Source organism: Dreissena polymorpha, chromosome 10 (assembly GCF_020536995.1).
Source record: "Dreissena polymorpha isolate Duluth1 chromosome 10, UMN_Dpol_1.0, whole genome shotgun sequence".
In the NCBI taxonomy this organism is placed as follows: Eukaryota; Metazoa; Mollusca; class Bivalvia; order Myida; family Dreissenidae; genus Dreissena; species Dreissena polymorpha.
In genome coordinates, this window is record NC_068364.1 from 46,311,981 (window position 1) to 46,334,560 (window position 22,580).

The 22,580-nt window shown below is 33.6% G+C and overlaps 1 protein-coding gene across 1 annotated transcript in view; it reads left to right on the top strand.

The window, feature by feature from the left end:
• The window catches only part of LOC127847460 (uncharacterized), a 33,603-nt gene extending 11,603 nt beyond the window's left edge, over positions 1–22,000 (top strand). The window contains exons 2-5 of the mRNA XM_052379383.1: positions 19,057–19,330; positions 20,005–20,120; positions 20,835–20,903; positions 21,457–22,000. Of these exons, the coding sequence (XP_052235343.1) occupies positions 19,057–19,330; positions 20,005–20,120; positions 20,835–20,903; positions 21,457–21,704 (707 nt within the window). The 3' untranslated portion in view covers positions 21,705–22,000. The remainder of the gene's footprint in view (positions 1–19,056; positions 19,331–20,004; positions 20,121–20,834; positions 20,904–21,456) is intronic.
• Positions 22,001–22,580: the final 580 nt, after the last annotated feature.

Here is a 22,580-nt window from a genome sequence, read left to right on the forward strand (position 1 = left end):
GAAATATTATGTAGCCGTTGAAAAAGTTTCTGTTAAATAAGATTTATTGAATACATTTATTTATTTTTCCTTAGTACATATACATGGCAATCTAATGTATTTTTGTCCGATACGCTGTAACGGTTAACGCACTTATGCAAATTTTCGTTAAATGAAGTTTTTTCTAAAAACGGTAATCGATTAAAATATTGGAATCAATACTTTCCACTAAAATAAAAAACGCACTATTGTCTAAGATATGTTCAACTATCGATATTTTTATGGAAAATGATAAATAGCAATTCACGAATTTTACTTGTTTACAGTACATGTGTACCTTTGCAAATGTAATGTAATTTTATGGATAGGTAACCTAAATTGGCACAAATTTCGATTATGTTTTGTTGTTATAGAAAATCCAAAACTACTTTATTAATTTCACTTTGAAATGCATTTATTAAGTGTGTGTTTGTTTAGTTAAACAGTAATTAAATATGCGAGAAATAAAATATGTATGGATTATTAAAATTATATATAAACGTTATTTCAAATAAAGTTTCTATTTCGTATCATTAACATACCGTTATTTATTTTAATATACTTTTTGAAAACAATTTAAACAAAGAAATGACTTACGTTTTAAAACTAACATCCGTTTTGCACTTAGTAGATTCTTTTTTGCTCCTGAAGACGTATGGGTCTACTGCGGAAAGGCAAACTGTTTTTGTTTATTTTATCTTTAACTTGAAACTGTTACAGCATTATACAAGTGATACTGCATTTGAAGACAATTTCAAAATTTGAAAACGAAATCTGAAAACAAGTCGGACAGCAAACATATATGTTTTGAATTAATTGTTTATAACGTTACACCAACTGTTTAATGCATCAACGTTCAATCTGATATCAACATATTCTATCGTGAATGTGATTAGTTGTATTGTATCAACCGGAAACAAATCATTAATACAGTACTCAGAAACAGAAAAAAATAGGCTTAACTTAAGAACGAAAACGTTTGAATTGTTTCAAATTTTCAATGTCTTAAATCAAGATAACTCCTATTTTCCTTTCAAGTTTGTTTGAAGTCCGTAATCTAAGGGACTCAAATTTCATCCGTGGAAAAAGGCGCCGCCCCGTCAGCTTTACATCATCCAGTAGTTTCTACACGGGATAGGACCTTGGCTCTAATTGCTGTTAAAACAAAGGGGTATTTCAGAAGTAATGTCGGCTACGCTGTTAAATTAAATCAGCAAGTCAGCATAATTTTTCTACAGCTTTTGTTAACGATCATTTGATTGGCTCAGTGAAGCTCCACAACCCTGTCACTCAACAAAGTCCCTTCATCAAACCAATTATCATCCAATGTTATTAGGGTAGACAATAGTAGTCACAACATAAGTTTTGTTTTGTGTCTTGGCATGGAAACCGCGTACGTGACTTCTAGTGATTGACATTTGTATAAATTGACCAGCAGCACCATGCCTCAGACACATTCGATTTGTTGCCTGTGAGAAACTTACCATGACCGGACTTCCAGGGTTGGTAGTGATATTGTGCTTGCTGCAGTACTCAGGTAAATTTACTGGATATTTGTTTACGTTTAATGTCTTAGTTTGCTTGTGCATTTGCTTACGCTGTCATCGACTCGATATACGATCATAAAGAAAAAAAACAACACTTTAATTAAGGTTCGCTCCGATAGTTGGAATAAGGAAATAATAACGAAATGCGAAATCTATAGAAGTAATATTCTTGGTCATAATTTCACGTACATTTTTCATTTAATTGAATTGCTCATGCTAAACAGCAACAGCAACCATCGTGATATTTTGTTACCGGTTCCGCTTTCACAAAAATATGTTTTCTTCATTTCTCATATAAGACTGTGAAGTCTACTCATGTGTCAATCTCTTCTGCCAAAACTACAATGTTGCACTCAAACATCTCGTTACGATGGACCTAAAGTGGCCTAGATTCGTGATACTGGTGATCTTGTGGGTTTTCGTGCGCAAAAGAGAAAATGCTAAATAAAACAAAAAATCGCCATATCACATTTAAACTATTTGTCGTTTTGACGTTTTTGAAACAACGGCAAATAAGAGCGCGATACGACAATGGCGATATTTGTCGTCCGATCTGTGGGAGCGTGCTTAGAGAAGGGCGCCAAAACGCCAACATGAAATGACGACACATGTCTTATTATTCGTATCGAAATTTACCGAAACTGAATATTTTTATCCATAATCAAAATTGTGAGTTTAGGCTACCGGTAATAACTGCGTTAAGTAAAATGTTTGAGGCTGCCTGGCTGGTCACTATTATGCCGCTGGACCCGACGTGGGTTTTCTCATTTTCCCAGAATGTACCGAGCATTTTGTCCTGTGTATCAATCAGTGTATAATCAACGATTTTAACAGCAATCAATGACGGTTGCTGTTTTAAAGAACACACTGATAATGTCGTCAGAAATTCGTAACTAACGACCGCGTTGTAGAACATCGGGCCAAGATTCACCCATGGAAACCATTCGGCAAACCTATTTCGCTTTCCGAGTTATTTAAAACTCGAAAGACCTGCATTAGATATGAGTCGCATAATGGGAAAAACCGGGCTTTATGCATGTGCGTAAAGTGTCGTCCCAGATTATCCTGTGCAAACCGCTCATGCATTAAAGTGATAGTATGGGCATTTTTCACTGATGGATTGAGCTGAAAAGAATTAACAGGTCAAAATAGTAATTTAAAATATGGTTACTGACCAATTATCTGCAACTCATCTTGCTTCCAGTTGTTTATAAAAATATATATATATATTATATTCGATATATACATGACTGGTAAGTCCGCTAAGCCGAAATGATCCGTAAAACAAAATAGTGTCTTTGTGTCGTATGAACGCATCTGCACTAAATACTCAATTTAGATTCCCATCGTAAATCGAATTATTTCTGTCGTCAGTTGTGAAAACAAAAGTACGGTTGATATTCAAATGCATTATTTTTCTTTTTCCGGGATATTGTTTTAGTATGCTGATGCTGCATTAACAAATATAACATGTTTTCCTTTCATGCGACCCTATTATATCTATATCTCAGCTGTCACGAAATGCTAACCAGTAAGTACTGCATCAGCACAATTCATTTGAAAGACAAAATGAGCCTCGCTCTGGGGAAACAGGGCTGCGCATGTGCATGTCCTTTCAGCGCAGTGGTTGGTATACACGCTTCTCACCAAGGCGATCCGGGTTCAATCCCAGACTCATTTTTGGCATAACGCGAGTGATTTAGTTTCTTTACTATAGTGTTATATAATGCAGAACTGTTTGATAGAATTAAGAACATGATATTGAAGCGACATATGCGGAATGTCATGTCCGTAACATTTGAAACATAACCTTGTTTGAAAAAAAAAACTTTAAAATAAAACAAACAGATGTTTAAATCTATATGCATATGACCACGCTGATCACGAATTCGTTGGAATGTTTAAGATATCTAAAGCCGTTCAAAAGTTATCATTAAAAAAAAATAAAAAATAAAAAAATACATATGTATCATATAATACAATTTTTTTTTTGATTTTTAATAAAACATAAACAGTTTATAGTGTTGTATAAAAATTTGAAAACAAAAGAAAAAAAAAAGTTATAATCAAAACATGTTTTGCATTAAGCACCCTTTTCCAACTGAAGTCCAATTTACGTGCACAATTGAAATACGCTCGCTCGCTCTCTCGTTCGCTCCATCGAAATCAAACAATAAGATAGTGAAATCTATATGAATTTGACTCGCTGAGTCCGAATCCGTTGTTAATTTTCCGATATCTTGACCCGAAAAAAAATTATTGAGTTTGAATGGTAAAATTCGATAAGCATGCAGCACACTTTTAACAGAAGCTCAAAATCCAGTATACCTTAAATTCCAGTGAAATTAAACAATCAGATAGTCCAATCGATGTGATTTTGTCCACCTGAACCCGATTCCGGTGCTACATTTCCGATATATTGAACCGTTAAAGAATTATTGATGTTAAATGGTGCATTTCGATAAGAATGCAGCAACCTTTTAAAGTAACATTACTACTCAAAATCAACGAAAATTTCGTACACTATTTCGTAAATAAACTTTATCAATTAAACATCAGTGTTCCTTGTGGCAATGGCCGAAATTTCAGAGCCAGGTATGGTAAAATACATGTGTGTAGATACCAAATGCTCGTTTTTATTATTTAATCTCCCGCAACGATATTTATTCATACGACACATGAACACTAACATGGTGTTCGTGGGTCGTATGAATAGATATATTCGCGGGAATAATGCCTTAATAGAAAATAATACGTTTTAAATAGATGCATACTAATCACTCATTTAGTCAGTCAATCACTCAGTCAGTCAGTCACTCACTAAAACACTCACTTACAGTCAGTCACACACTCAGTCAGTCACTCAATCGCAAAGTCACTCACTCAGTCCATCAGTCATTTAGTTTCGCGGATCAAGATTTTGGTATTAATTATCTCTAATTTTGGAAATAAATTGATCCAATTGAGAAAGGTGGGAGAGTCCACTGTGCAAAAATGGGTTAAACAATAAAACGTCTGCTGGTCCAGAGTGCGGTGATCTGTGTTCGCTTTATCCGCTTTGAATCCGTAGAGTACATGACTGTTTTATAATCCAGTTGGGCGGGGATCAATTGATTTATTATAAAGAGTATATTGATTTATTTGATACTTTTAACGGAATATCATGTACTTAAACAACAGTTATATTAAATATTTAATTTTGTATTGGATAACATAAGTATTTTTTAACAAGCAAAGTCGGAAGGATAAATTTAATGAAAAATTATCTTCACTGTCTTTGGTAGAAGTTCTTACGTACTAGCCAAATAGATGTATGATTGTTTTGTGCGCTTCATTTTGATTTGAAATTTCTTAGATAAGTAAGACCATTTGCATCGTAAAATAGAATGCATATGTTGTGGTGATATGAGATGTAAAAAGAGTTTACTATCCATATGATATTAAGTTAAACGAGTTCAGAAATTTTGTAATAATTGCGCCGGCCTTTGCGAGCTTGGGGACGAATTTTCTTGGAAAAATTAGATACTCTGTAATGACTTCTACTTTGTGTTGCCTTCCCTTTTACAATCATTACCTATGGTAATGCTCCACACGGTGTTATTTGCCAATCTTCTGGTAATAACGCCTAACGTGTTTTATTGGCTATTTTCGATGTGATATTCAAATTATAGTCAATAAAGATGATACCTCACGAAATAATACTAAATCGATGATTGAATTCAAGTATATTTAGATTAATAGTGACAACATAATTACGGCACTAAAACTGACCAAAGTTTGCCATGCGACTATATTTTCGCGAAAGAGGCCACTCTGTCCCTTTTCAGGAATCCCTAAACAACAGTTTGGGAAGACTGCATGATATGTGATATCATTCATGGCTAGCGCGTGATTAAATGTTACGTACACTTAAAAGTAAAAAAGAGGCATGTTAAAAGTGTCTTATTTTATACTCTATTTTGAAAAAAAAATAGGCCCGTGTTGCGGGTAATAGGTACTATCTGTAAGCCTGTATCACAGTATTTGATAGGTTACTCCTTCGTGACCAGAAAGCAGCAGTATTACAGTCATATTGTCGGCTCAAGTTCTACTTAAAAGTAGCGCGGGTACTCCTTAAGTATAAAATATACCAAAAGTACCACGGAGTATGTCCGGTTGTCTTAAAGCGTATTTTCCTCAACCGGGGTACATTCAAGTATACTCAAGGGCAACCGAGTAACTTGTATGTAGTATCTGAGTCGACAACAACCAAATGAGCAACAGTATTGCAGTGATATCGCGGTGAACAGCTTATCTCTTCAAAAATCTGACATTTTTTTCAGTAACGGAATACTGAACTTATTAATTTCAAATCTTACTTTTAAGCCATTTATGCCTAGTGGACTCTCCCATCCTTCTAAATTGGATCAATTTATTTCCAAAATTAGTGATGTCTAGTATATTTATTTCTATATTCAGAATATTTCTTACAGAAATTACTTTAAGCAAACAGCGAAGACTCTGATGAGACGCCGCATCATGCGGCGTCTCATCTGAGTCTACGCTGTTTGCCAAGGCCTTTTATCTAGACGCTTGGCATAAATGGGTTAAAGGAGTGTTACAAGGGGAAAATTGATGTATAATCATTTAAAGACAAATACACACATGGGCCCGGAACGAAACCGCGATCCTCGTATTTGTAGCGTGCTCTGTACATTCGGGAGGTCATTGAGGTCGCCGTGGGGTAATGGATATGGTGTCTGCCTAGCGACCGGGTGGTCATGGGTTCGATCCCCACTGTGGAAGCGTTCTTTAGATTTCCCCAAAGACATCAAGTATTGGTTCTAGGCCCAAGAAACGGACTCGAGAGCGTTTCAATAAGATTGAGACTTTCGATGCAATCAAGCTAAAATAAATAGGTTTAAACTAAACTACACTCGGGAATTGAGGCATATTTATGATACGCTTGTATTCGAAAAGCAGACAACGCTTATTATGCAGGATGTATCTTTAACTTTACACAAATAATAAAATATGTAGTAAAAGAGTAAGTATTTCAGTCACAACATCGTATTCGTGACGTCATTGGTGACATAAACACACTGGCGAAGTAATAACATGACCGCCACAGCACAGCCGAAACACTTCCATTACATTAGCTATGCTCAATGAAAACGGGGCTTAATGCATGTGCTTAAAGTTTTGTCCAAGATTTGTATGTGCAGTCCGCACCTGCTAATCAGGGACGACAGTTTCCGCCTATACTCGATTTTCGTTTTGTAGAGACTTCCTTTAAACAAAAAGGAGCAGAACGCGTCGTTCCTTATCAGTCTGGGCGGAATTGACAGTATAATCTGAGACGACTCTTTATGCACAAGCATTAAGCCCTGTTTTCCCATACCGGGCATCATATAAAAAAAGACATTTTACATAAAGTACCGCATACAGATCCTATTTCACAGAAAATTCACATGTAATATATTGCGAAAAGCACACGGATTTACTTTTAAACGTGGGATACATCATGCATGTGCAATTACATATTATCACGTGCACATCGTTCATATACGAATATTTATAGCCAATTTATTCAAATAAATTTAAAAAGTTTAATAGTCTAATAGTTTATTTCAGTCTCACTCTTCATGATACATATTAATATATACATATACATTCAATAACACAATCATATTCTAAAAGAAATATGAGAGACTCAATATTCGTGTAAACATTATTAGTACATTAGACGAACATTTCTTTATTGGCAAAGCAGAACAGATGATGGAAGAGAGATAACCCTTAAAACCAAATAATATCTGCTAATTGAAGGAGCAAAACTCGGGCTTTAAAGCTCGTAGAGTGTTTTCAATGCTATATTAGTAATTCACATATTTACGAAGTTTTCGACGAAAAACACTTAAAATAATGTTCTGTTTAATCGATTTCAAGTGATGATTATTTATAATTTGAACGACATTTTCTGGAAGTTGTTTTAAGTAAGGAGAAATATTTCGCTTGCTTAAATATAAAGTAACAGTGTAAATTGAATCAATTTCACTGCTTTTAATTGTCATTTTCCATTCTGTATACACGACCCCTTTTCAGCTGTAATTATTAGCTATAATTTATGAATCTTACAAATTACTTGTCCATATCATGTTTCAATATAAACTAATACAATTAAATTGTCTGTTATTTTTTCCTTTTGCATTTACTAATGGTGCATTTAATATGAATCAAACTCTTTGAAGGAAACTGCTGCATAATATATTGTTTGTTTTTCTATCTCGAAATATTTTAATTAATGAATGACACAATAAAGTGCTTAAGAAAGATACTGCTTACGAAGAGTACTTGTCAAACAAATTGGAACCAACTCTTGACATGACATTTGTCATAGACCTTGATATATTTGTTTTAATTTGAATAGATACAAAAAAAAACTTGTTTATTACACTATACAAAATCCCATTCAAGAGTCACTTATGGTCGTATTTCTTCATCAAGTGTCAATAACACGTGCAAGACATTTCATGTGTAAATAAACTTCTCAAACTTTAAGGACTTTCGTAAATATGAGCGCTGATTTATAAACGTGCACTTTATGAATGCAAAACTAGTCTTAAGTAGCCGCACCCTACAGAGTTTGTCTTTGACTGTATACTTATATCAATAAGAGCGGCGACTGCATATTAACGAGAGTTATTTTAATCAATATTTGAAGAAAAATTCATCGTCATCATCATCATTATCATCATCATCATCACCACCACCACCACCACCACCACCACCATCACCACCACCACCACCACCACCACCACCACCACCACCACCACCACCACCACCACCACCACCATCATCATTATTATTATAATCATCATCATCATCATCTATTCCGCTTTCTCTTTCTCCTCCTTTTAATTATCTACATCTTTATCATCATCTACATCGTTATCATCGTCATTATAATCATTGTAATCATCCTCCCTCTCCTCATCATTATTATAGTCATTATACTCACAATAACTACCACTTTCATAATTATCACCGCCACTATCATCGTCATTATTAACACCAACATCATAATCACAATCATCTCCACCGTTATAATAAGTATGTCGACTACCAAAACTAAAGCCAATTATATTAATATAATCATTAAAAACAATGCAGTCATTATGATTGGCACGGAAAATCCACCGCTACATGTATCAGGCTCATTATTATCATTTTATTGTCATTTTCATCATGATAAAAACAATTAGGGCCGGTTTGAGGAAAGTCTAGCATTTAGTTTTGTGATTAATTTGGACTTCAATAAAACAATATCAATATCTCTCCTTTATCGATAGCTCGCGTCCTATTCCTTTACAACAACGAGGCATGCCACATATTGCATGCATATGCAACCACTTACCCCTAAAAACTAATTCCAAAAGTTTATGTTTTCTTTGCAACAACGTTTTAACCCTAAATTTGATTTACTTGAATACGAAAGTCGCCATCGCTTTTTAATCCGGCTTAGCAGTGCATTACACTGACAGAGTCAGGCACAGAATCATCCAATCAACAACAATAACGACGCTTTGACAAGTGTTAATAAATGAAAAACACTTAGTCGTCCTCATTATATTGGAATTAGTTTTTAGGGGTGAGTGGTTGCAAATGCATGTAATACGTGACATGTCTCGTTGTTTTAAATGAATAGGACGCGAGCTATCGATTAAGGGGAGAAAACTCAAACATATTGTTTGAAGGTACATCCAAGATTTATTCGGATGAACAAACGGGCTCGAAATAGTGCTTGGTTATCGGCCGACTTTGAGTTTTTTGAACGGTTGTTCACTATTTTATAAGAGTACCAAGGGATACTTTGGATTTAAACTATTTTGACATGTTTGCGACCCGCGAAGACAGGTCTAAGATAAATTTTACTTAATAAAATTGTTATGATTCTAATATCAGATGGTGGGGATTTTTTTCATGGCTCTTTGTCAATTTTTCTCTCATTTAACATGATGTTATATATTTATTTGAATATATTGGGCTCCTGGGCCCATATACTATCTAGGGTACGTACTTCCACCTGTAGCATGTTACCGTTCTACGATAAATCAGTGCTACACTAAAATTGCGGTTATATTATAAGCGTGTTGCAGTGCGCATGTTCGATGTTAATTTTTAAATTTTGTAGCTTCGCAAACAAGATTATTAAAACTGTGGAGAAACGAATAGATAATAAAATGCGCTTCATAACGAATTGTAAGAAGAAATAATTTCAGCCATAGGAAAACGAAAACGAATAAGCAATCTAATATATAGGGTAAAGCTTTAAAAAGTTTGAAGCTCGCTTAAATGTGTCTTAGTCCTCATAATAGTGCATCTATCCTTCCATCAATCCATTCATCCGTCCATCCAACTATCCGTCCATCCATCCATCCATCTATCCATCTATCTATCCATCCATCCATCAACCCAAATCCATCCATCCACCCATGCATCCATCCATGCATCCATCCGTCCGTCCGTTCGTCCGTCTGTTCGTCCGTCCGTTCGTCCGTCCGTCCGCCCGTCCGTCCGTCCGTCCGTCCGTCCGTCCATTCGTCCCTCCCTCCCTCCCTCCTTTCCCCTTAGTTGTATATCTAAGCTATTTACTTCAGTTGTTACTAATATTATAATATTAGATTTTGTTGCAGTAACTTTAAGATAATTTCGGCCGCCCAAAAGGGCGCTCAACAATTGACGCTTTATACATCTTAATGTCCTTGGTTCAAACATTTTTTAAATGAAAATAAAAGACTTTATGTTATATACGTTGACATGATTAAATGCTTTTATACTGTTTATCGAAATGCATAATGGCTTAAAATATACAAAGCCGGCATAGAAGGTTAATAACTTGGACTAATAACAATATGTATAAACATGTTAAGTCATGTGTTAAGCATTGTTCATAATACTCGGAATATTTTAAGTATGCTGTAGATTTACGGCAAGGTGAAGTTATGTCCCCTTTGTTGTTTTCCCTATTTGTACAGGACTTAGAATTGTTTGTACATAATGACCCCTCTTCCGGTCTAAGTATTGATGGCATTGTATTGATATTGTTGCTTTTCGAAGATGATATGGCCATAATCGGTAAATCGCCCGGGGAAGTGCAGAAATACTTTGATCTTTCATCACGTTACTGTAAATGCTGGGGATTAAAGGTTAATACTGATAAAACTAAAATAATGGTTTTCCCAAACGGGGTAGATTATTTCCATCTGAAACATTGACATTTGAAGGTTAGAAAAAATAAGTAGTTAATGATTTTAATTATTGTGGAACCGTTTTATTTATATTGGAAAATTTCAGTTAAATCAAGAATATTGATGTGGATAGCACATGAAGCTATGAATATATTATTTAACAAATTTAAAGAGTTCGACTTGAAACCAAAAAAACAATGTCAGCTATTCGATGCTTTTTTTGGATCAATACTGAATAACGCATGTTATATATGTGGTAAAACAAAGTCAAAGGAATTGGATAGGGTACACTTAAAGTTCTGTAAACGATTGTTAAACGTTAAGCAAAATGTATGTAATGCTGTAGTGTATGGTGAGTTAGGAAGATACCCACATTTATTCATAAATATGTTAAGATGGTTAAATACTGGTTTAAACTAATCCAAACTGATAATCATTATTTACAAATCAATTTATATACAATGATTGCCAAAACTGTCGCAAAAACTGTCGTACTAATTGGGTATCTAATAGAAACAAATTGTTAGACGCCTACGGTTTGTCTTACGTGTTTAATAATCCAAGCTCTGACGATGTTAAAATACTTATACCACATTAAACATGTTGTTATTGATACTTATAAACAAGAGTGGTTTCGATCTGTTGAAAATAGCTCTATTTAAGATATGTGCCGTGTGTCTAAGTATATGTTTGTTTCCGAAAATTATATAGATTTATTAGTTAAATCACTAAGACACTACGTCACAAAGCTACGAACTGCGAGTCTGCCACTTAAAATTCAAACTGGAAGATATTCTGGTCAAAATATACCACGAAACGAACGTTTTTGCCTTTGTTGTAACGAATTAGATGTCGAAGATGAGTTTCATTTTGTTTGTGAATGTCCTTTATACACTGATATTAGCAGAAACTACCAAAAGAAATGTTATTATTATAAGCCTTCTGTTTATAAATTCCACCAATTGCTGAATACAACGAATAAATATGAACTTATTAAATTAGCCAAATTTGTAAAAGATGCTCTGATTTTAAGAAATAATATTTCTAATGTTGTAACTTAACTTCAAATAGTTATCCTCCATATATAAGTATTTTACCTGGTATTTTCGTAGCCGTATACGATGTTGCTTATGTCTATATTATATTTATGTTTATCTCTGTAACATAATTGTAAGTGAAGTATCTTAGACTAGTGTTTAGACGATGCGCACTGTAAAAGTCTGAATAAATATTTGTCTTGTCTTGACTTGCCTTTTAGTCCGACCCTACTGCCTTACCCAAAACTATAGTGCAGTCATCCCACTATAAAAAGAAGACAATTAATACTGGCGCACATGTGAAATTATTAAACTACGTTTATGTTGTATGCAAACATGAAGTCGATTATGTAAAATATTTGTTAAAACATGTATTTAAAACTTATTAAGGTTTCTACAGATTCTCATATTTCACTATAATTGCATTACCTTTGGAATGCACAATACAGTTATGGAGCTTCAGTAAGTTTTATGTACATAAATGTATCATTACCCTTAAACATTTTGCAAACATATATTACTTAAACGTTTCAAGGGAGATAATTGCATGTCACATTTATATAAACTGACGAAATAGTTGTCTGCCATTATTTAGTGATTAGTCATATTATGGCGCTTTTTGTGCAATACTATAAACAAATATGACAGTATTCCAAACGTTTTTCACTTAAAGATCAAAATCGTATTTTACTTGATCCATATTTGTCTTTTTAGCATTGTTTTGCACACACTTACTTTACCTCCATGATCAGTTTTATAATCAGTATAAATACTATACTATTTAATTGGAGACATTTCATTTACCGTTTCCGTGATTAGTACCAGCGCACTGAATTATCTGTAAGTTGTATCACCTCTTTAGGACATGTTTAACAAATTATTGCGATTTAATATTTTTTTCGTTGTTATAATTTGTAAGATTGATCAGAACGTCGATAAGGACAATCCAATATTAAAACACAGACTGGAATGTACATGTTATGGATATCATATGAAATGGCACGGTCCGTCTTAACAAGCTCTAATTATTACATTTATTAAGTATATAACAGTTTATAAATATTTCATCACGAATTTGAAGAAGCATTTCAAAAAGAGACCGTATTATAGAGTATATTTGGCGGTCTGTCGATTGGACGGCGTCCAGGATAATGATGTCCGCTAAATAACGCAAACAATTAAAATCTGATAATGATTAAACTTGACAATTACATTTATTGGCATATCTCTGCCATTGTCGATAGACAGCTAGAACGCATTAGGTATGTTTGTAAAAACTATGGCCACATTTAGATTGTCCTGTCCCCAACTCCGATAGATTTGTATTGGATCATCACAAAACTTAATGACTTGATCGTGGGCATACAATCTCAACCAAGTTTGATAACCAGCCAGATTGCATGAACTACTTATTCAGTATGATCCTTAGCGTATTTGTGTTTGCCAAAAATGTTGTCTGCTTCTTGTCATGTTGTTTTCTGCTTATACTTTAAGATTTTAAATAAAATATATTGCTGACACTTTAAATATAGCAAGTAAACATGGAGCTTAAGATTGTTATTGGGGCTTGATGGGTCAAGATCACAGTTACTAAAAATGGAAAAAAAATTGCCGGTATCTACCTTAAGATGGTATGGATTCAAAATAAGAAAGAAGTGTGAATTTCGACCAAAAATAAAAGGGAATAACATATCGAATAAATAGTGTAAATATGTTTAAACAACACAGAATGTTTAAAGAAAACGATATCAAGTAATTAAGGGCTTCATCGAAGACAAATAGAAATGCAATAATTTTGTTGTCTTGTAAAACGGGTTGGCGTGTCTTAATGCAATGTGAATTCTGTGCAACCTATTCGTTTTGCAAAAAATGCGTTTGGCAATGAAATCATTAAACATGCATTTTTTAATTAAAATGGATTGGATAAATTAAAAGGAAGTTTTGTATATCGATCTTTTGATCGGTATTCGGCATGCATTAATGTTTGTTTCGTACATGTTAACTTATTTACCGATACAAACGTTATAGCCCTCTTAGTTTTATGTTAGTTGAAAGCCTGCAAACATCGTCAATATCAAAATCGTCTGGCATTTTTTGTTGTTATATATATATGTTTATAATTTATTTCTTGTAAGTTTGCCGAATTAAAAAAATAAAATAAATAAATAAATACATATATATATATATATATATATATATATATATATATTTTATATATAGCTTTTTTATTTCGTGGGTGGGGGTAATGACATTCATAAATATATAAATTTCTCCTTCTTACTGCTCTCTGATAGGTATTAATTTGTAATATTTGATATCTTAAACTCATATTTATTAAGCTTCTCCAATTAACATCGCGGATTTCAAATCATCAAATTTCTTCCTTTTTAAAAGTATGCAAGGCGCTATACCATCTGCCTACTGCATCGCGTACATGTCAGTTATAAATAAACAACTGTGGCTGCCGTACATAGGACATGATATACAGTTAATATAGGAGGCAGATTAAAAGCCTCACAAGGTCTGATATACAATGCTGGTTATCCGTACTTTTTGACTCCTCACTCGTTCTAATGAATTGGCTAACCTTTTGCAGAATGTACCTCATAAGAGGGTATTTGATATGGCAAAGGGGCAGGTAATCTGTATTATGGTTTAGAATACAAGCTCATGAAAAGTCAGTTAACATGTACAAACATTGAGGCATGACAAATACCGATCAAAAGTTTGCCATTCGATACCTTCCTATTTATGTTTTCAATTCACTAGAATTAATAAATGCATATGGGATGAGTTTATCGCAAACGGGTTGTTTTACAAATTTCACATTCATTAAGACACTACCACCCGTTTTGCAATTAAATTATTTCATTTCTGGGTTTGCTTCACTTAATTCTCATATTGGTTGAAATCAATTTATACTAATATTCTGCGGTTTTTTTCATATGTAATCTTAGGGTAAATCACTTGAAATTTCTTTGATTGTTTTGGTCGGAACGTTTACTTTTTTCTTATTTGGACAAATTAAATCCTTAAATACGACATTCGAGTTTTCGTTTTCACAGTTTCCAAGAAAATGTAATAAATATACATGTGTGACGCGTTTATTTCAAAACGGGTTTATTGCAAAACGGGTTGTATAAAAATTTCTCATTGCAATAATGCACTGCAACATGGGTTTTTGCAATAAAATTATTGCATATTTGCGTTTTCTGAATCTAAGTCCGAAATTCGTTGAACTGATTCTTTATATACATTGTATATGTTAAAATCATTATTCATATTGAATGTGCATCGTTCTTTCACATTGACTCATGAAATTAATCATTTTTAATTCTTTTTTATTTTGCAGACGAAACTAACATTTTGTCTAATTAAATAAAGAAAATCCGTAAATACGACATTTGAAACATTCATGTCAGCGTGTCAAATCAATTTCAATCAATTAGTACACGTAAGATGATTTTTAAGACTGTATTGCAAACGGGTTGTTTTAAATATATAAATTTCAATAAGAAGCGACAAGCCGTTTCGCAATACAATTATTGCATTTCTGGGTTTTCATCACTAAACTAAATTTCTTTTGAAAATAATTACTATATACATTTTGAGTTGTTGTATCACAATTACTGAGGAAATTGATGTCATTGTGTAGTTGAATCTTTACTCATGGCATTGATCACTTTAAATGTCTATTGAATTTTGGTCGAAACGTAAACTTATGTCTTATTAAAACTAAGTCTGAAAACACATTGCAATAAAACTCTTCAACACAATTTTCAATAAAATATTAAAACTTCTTTCTGTTAAATAATTTCACTTATCTTCACTTCAGTACGAAATTAGTTGAAATCGCTCTCTGTACACATTCTGTGTTTTTTTTATCGTATTGAATCTCGGAATTCATCACCTACCATGCCTTTAAGTTGTTAGTCGCAACTTACAGTTGTGTATCCTTTTTGAAATATTGTTTTTTAGATGTGTAACTTCCTTTTTAACGTTTACAACCCATGAATAAATTAATACATGGATGATTTTTGATTGCAGAACGTGTTTATTGCAAAACGGGTTGTTATAAAAATAACAGATTGCAATCAGACACTCCGTCCCGTTTTGCTATACGATTAATGAACAACGGGTTTATTGCGAAACGGGCATATTTAATAACCTTAAATCAAATCTCGTGACAATATATATTTCTTCATGAAAAATTAGAGACGATAGGTCGCACAAAACTTAATATTTTTGTGTCATATTTTAGTCAAATACGTGCGATTTCCAATTTTTATAAAGCATGATGTATGACAAGCAAACATCTTCCGATTATTTTTTGTGTCACATTTCATTAACCGCTTCGAAGAATATTGTTCATGATGCACATTTTTTACTACTTTCCGTGAAGAAAATAAGAAAATAAAGTAAACTAAAGCAGAATGGGATTTTCGATTAATTGGTCAGTAAACAAAACCAGGCTATACATTACTACACTTGAAATCAGTAAACTAATTCGTTTGCAAATATGTATCATTCATACATTGCTGACTAGTTTTTTATTCTTCTTCAAAGAATATTAAACGTTTTAGTTACAAAACAAATGGAAGATACTTGTTAAAGAATAATCAGTTACATTTAATAAAAGCTCATTAGAATATTCAAACCATCGCGAAAAATGAGAGTAAATTGGTCACGACTATTCATATTTATGCAATAAATTGTTATCAGACACGTGTACTTTGCACCTTTTATCAAGAATAATGTATGCACAATATTTACGTTACATTATCTTTCAGTTAGTTTAAATTATGCATATTAATATAGTGAATACAATGGAATGTAGAACTCATGATTGCAAACTCAGTGTTAAATTTACGAATGTTATCAAAACCTTATGCCAAAATAAAGACTCGGTATGAAAAAGATAGATCGGGTTTTGTCAAACCTAAGTGTGTGTACGCCTAATAAATCGCTGTCACATATGTTGTGCACCTGACTATGCTGAACCTAGAGCTGAGTCTGCGAAAATGGCCATATATGATAACCGCATTATTAAACTAATATTGTTAAAGCCACAACAAATTGATGCTTTGTTCTACGGATTTTTGCTTCCCAAAAATGGAGCGAGCAAGCCAAATAAAAATAAATATATTTTTATTCTATTCTTAGTTAAATAACAGGCGAGCGAAAAGCGAAAAATAAAAATATATATATATTGGCTATGCAAATTGATACATTTTGCCAAATAAATGCATGATATCTGCAAAATACCAGTACAAGATCATTAAGAAGTTATAATTGAGTTTAAGTCCTTATCAAATGTTTGTAAAAATAAACAAAAAAAGTCTCTAAAAGCTGATCTGCTTACTCACACAGGCACGAGCCTTGGCTAGTGCTTTTTCGTTTTCGTGTCGAGCAGGATAAACCTGATCTATAATCAACACTGACATTTTATTCTATTTATCCCACTTTTTATTCAGTAAACTTATTTTTTTTTAAACAAAATTAGTTTTCATGAGTGTTTGTCGTACTTTGATAATGACTGTAGTGCAACTCCGCGTTCCAAAAATAACCGCTGATCAAATAATCTTTTTTTTTTAATCAGAATATCGTTCTGTAGCAAAGAATCGAGCGTAATTAATTACAATTTTAATCAAATTGAATCGCAAATCTTAAAGTTTTATAATATCAATATGATATTAAGTTGTTATATACAAGGAACTACATTTGTTTACAACGTCGCCTAACACCACACACAATTCATTTTCGATATCAAACTATCAAGTCGATCACGAGGTGCACAATATTTGCTTCTTTGTTATAATATGTGGTTATTTCGTGACGAAATAACAAAGATAACTTGGATTTCAGCTAATTATATACATTAACATTTTGAATGTGGAAAGTGGCACCAAAGAATTGTGAGGCAAAGTTGTTTGAACTAGAGAAAGACATTTGCTGATGTGGGGCGAACATCAAGATCAACTTGTTCGACGGTAGACAGTGGTTGTCTAGGCTGCATTTCGGCCATAGTTTCAGTGCATGAAGGTGAACAAGAGGAAGCTGTTGGATCGTTACATTTACTGGACTGAGAAAGAATGTTTGAACACTTTTGCTGCTGTTCAACAGATATGTTGGAATAATTGGTTATGGACTGTACATTTTTATGCCCTGTTATGGCAATGGTTTCAGTGGGTTAAATATTTGCATTTCGAAGTTTTTGGACCAGGAATTTGCGAAATGAGTGGTTCGTTATTCTCTTGTGATCAGAAAAGCCGGCGTCTTTTGCCATGGCCTTCAGCATCTGACCTAGCTTGTTGACACCCAATTGTTGACGCAAGAACCACTGGGATGAAGTGTCATTTGTGCGTATTGCCAGGTAGAAAGGGTGCTAACTTGACAAAAAAATCAGATGGACGCATATCCGAGTACAGCTTGTAAATTAACAAAGTATTTCTTGGTCCAGACGATTGTTTTCTACGGTAAAAGGGGAGCAACTCGAACTGACTTCTTCAAAGGGGAGCAACAACAAAAGAACCTATTTGCAACAGTGTTACATTTACCTAATACTAGAGGTTTTAATGAAAATAAATGACAACAAACACGTTTTTTTACTACTTTTCTTTGTTTTAAGGTCATTAAGATTGACAAACATATGAGATTGTTTTTATTATTGATGCACTTGGCAAATACAGGTGACGAGTGCGTGGGAAAAAGTAGTCCCGGTTTCGCAGTTGGTGACGTCATTTCGTGCCGTTGATAATAGTCGTGCCGTTAAATATAGCCGAAATGTAATAAACACGGTTTTAATCAACCGACTTCGCTGTAAAAGTGGGATAACCATAATTGTATTGAAACAATATAATAATTCGTCTATAATTAGTACAGCAATTTATTTTTCATAAACAATACTATCATACTGTGTATTTGAAAGACATAATACTCTTGACATTTATTTGTATGTAAGAAATTAATTAAAACAATTTATACAATTTTCTTATCCTTTCCTTCTTATTGAAATTTGTATTACACGTGTATAGTGTGTGCATAACACATTTTAATGATAAAAACTCTTTAGAACAATTATTCTTCTGATATATAAAAACTCTTGTCGTAAACAATAGCATCTATTAAAACAAATCAAATAGATGCCTTTGGGAGACTGCATACATAATTTTGCTGAAACGAATCGCAAATTGAACTCTATTATAATAAACCTTTTATTTTTAGATGGTGCCGTGACCTTCACATCACCAACGACGGCATTGTCGGGATCAGGGGCAACTTGGACAGCAACAGTAAGCCTTGCAGAAACGAATGTGGAAACAGCCACACTTTTCACGGTAGCAGCAACGACTGGTGAGACGAGTGGAGGTGTTACATTCGCATTTGCTTCTAATGGCAATCCAGACTCGATTGCTACACTCACTGGCGGAGTTGTGAAACTGGCAGCCTCTAAAACCTTAGACAAGGAAGTGAAATCATCATACACGTTCAAAATAACGTAAGTGACACATCAGCTATTTGTATATAAGTCTCTCGCACGCAAGTCTGACGTGTATATCATTCATGACCAACAAGCATTCAGTGTATATCAATGTAAACAGAGTTGTTAGTGAGTTCCGACCTGTATTTAATCCCTGGTTGCAACACCTATGCCTTCTATATCTGTATTTACTTCCGTCTGTTTGTCCTTTCGGAGACAGGATGCTGCAATAACTCATCGATAATATTAACTGATAAAATGCATTACAGATGATAATCAAACAAGGTTCAACCATAATGATTGTTGAAAGGATCATGTATGGCATTTATTTACGCAAAGATCAAACGCCATGTTAAACTTCATGAAATGAAATCACATCGAATATTGAAATACAATGCAATATATATATATGACATTGCCCTCGAGGTTTTGCAATATTTAGCGTTATCTTATTTTATTTATTGTATTTCATTGTCACATAACTAGTTACATACATACAAATTATGTTAGGATTACAATTGTTTTTGCCTTAGGCATCAACGATAAATGGTAAATGATTTCATCAAGCAAGTACTAATAAATTGATATAAAAAGGCAATGAACAGTTGTTAAGTGATTTGGATAAACACCAGTATGGAGTGTTCTTTTCCTCTGCAAAACTTTCACAATCTGATTTTATTTCAATTTAATAGCGGCGCCGATACAGCGCCGTCTACTGCAACTATAACAGTCGTCCTAACTGTGACAAACAAGCTGGAGTTTGCAAAGACAAGCTACGAAGTTTGTGTAGCTGACGGCACTGTTGCAGGTATACATATTTTCATCCAATTGCAATGCTTGAAGACGCTGAATATTTCTATTTTCAGTATCTCTTGTTTAAAAAATGTATCTTTCAATGTAGAGGTATAGCTAATTCCTACTGGATTTACTGAAAAGTAGCGTTTTCTTTGTTGTTTTTAAAGACCAAATAAGCTTATATTAAAAAGCGTCCACCCATTTTGGCTTTTATAATTCCGTAGACGTTGCCGAATATTCACGGAATGCTCAAAAGACTCCAGCATTCATCGAAGGAAATCGTATAACCAGCAACACACACATTTTTGTACAGCCCAAAATAATAGGCAATATAACAAGCTTTAGATTTGTGATGACTTCAAATAATTAATCAATATTCACTTAAAATGTACATGTTTCGATAGTATGCTTTTACTTGCAAAACAGGTCGATTTTTTCAGATTCATCATCTTTTCTCAAGAACAGCGTACGTTAATTGAAGTTATATCGAGAAAGAATGAAAACCCTTTAGATCTATTGAAGGTTGATAGCACAAAGCAATAGATGTTTCATTTTTATTGTATATAAATGGTATTGTTATTGTAAAAGATAACTGCATTGCATGTCATCCTGCATGTGTATTTCAGTGCATAAGTGACATATTCTAAATATGGTCACACATTGAAGTTATTTGTACTATAATTAATAATTGTGTATTAAATCAAATGCTTTATCTCTTTATCAACAGGGACTGTGATTGGGACCTACAAAGTTGCTGATGCTGTTGCAGGCACAGACGACGTATCCTACACTAATGGTAAGACATTTTCTTTTTGAACCAAAATTTATATAAGTGTTTATAACAACAATTTAGCTCTAAAGATTTGGAGGCAAAAGATCTAAATTTATTTATTTAACGGAACATTCAATTATGCCACAAATGATTAAACGAGTTAACACACATTTAAACATTGACGTGTATTTAAAGCGTATCACTTAATAAAAAGGTATTGAGCAGAAATATAGAGAAATGTAGAGAAATATAGAGAAAAAAAAGTAAGAACGTAAAACGGAGAATTTCTCTTTTTTTGGTAAATACACGACATTTATTCAAAAATATCAACTGTACATTGGCCTGTTATTGTTTTGGTCTCCGTTTATGTCATCAAACATGTCTGAAAAGTTTGGCGAGTATTCAATGATTATGCCGCTCGCACAAACGCTCGTCCGCCCGCTTGCCACATCTGCCAAGTATGTTCCCATAATACGTCCCGTCAAGAAACGGGCGTATACTAATTGTGAACAACATTATGGTAAATCATGGAGCAAAACAATTATATTAATATTTATATATATATTGTTTAACCTAGCTCCTTCTACTGACCTGACTGTTGAGACCTCAACTGGCGCGCTCAAGGTTGCGACGACCAAAACACTGACTAGCGCTACTGGCAGTTACACAACAACGATCACTGCAACCGCCGCGACTGTGAGCGGTTCTTCGGCGGCCGGTACAACTGAAGTGAAGGTCACGGTCGGAGGATGTAGCGGAGCTGGACAGATCAAATTCATGGCCATTTTACTGCTGATGCCACTGCTGCTCACACGTGTGTTTTAGTTTCTCAACGAATGTGCATTAACACCGTGGACTTGTCGATTTTTTTTAAGTTCATTGAGAATGAATAAAATCAGAATTCCAAGTTATGTTAACGAGGTTTATATTGTCAAAAAATTATGGTGATTTACATGTATATTGTAAAAACATGGATTAATTAATTTTTTAAATAGTTATTACATGAACAATATACTATTTCATAAAATGCATTGTAAATTAAGAATTCAAAAAGAAGCTTAAATGCAATAAGATTTTTCATATGTAAAATGGTAGATTTTGATAACATATATACATGGGCTTTGGAGAATACATGGTTGATATTGTTGTGTGATACTAATTAATTTGTATATTATTGATATTGTCCCTCTATGAAATACCTTTGGGTACTTGATTTTTTTGGGATAATTGAGCTTGTGTGTAATTAAATAAGTTTTGGTTCTTTATTTTGAAATAAAATCTAACTTCAATGTGTTGTCATTTACTTTATATCCTATTTCTTTCCTGGTTTACTCATGTATTTGGCTACGCTGACATTGACTCGATATACGATCATACATAAAAAACAACTTTAATTAAGGTTCGCTCCGATTGTTGGAATAAGGAAACAATAACGAAATGCGAAAACATGTAGAGAAATTAAGCGATGAGAAGATGAATATGCCTAACCGCAACGCATTTTGGTGTAATCTAAACCTATGTGATGAACACGATAGTGCGATCCATGTTTGGTAAAAGCGTTCATTATATAAAATTGAGTTTCATAATTATATCATTTCGATCATCCTTACATCCATGTTTTCATTGCCTTCTTCTTTCTTCTCCTCCTCCTTATCCTCCTCCTTATCCTCAACTTCCTCCAGATCCTCCCCCTCCTCCTAA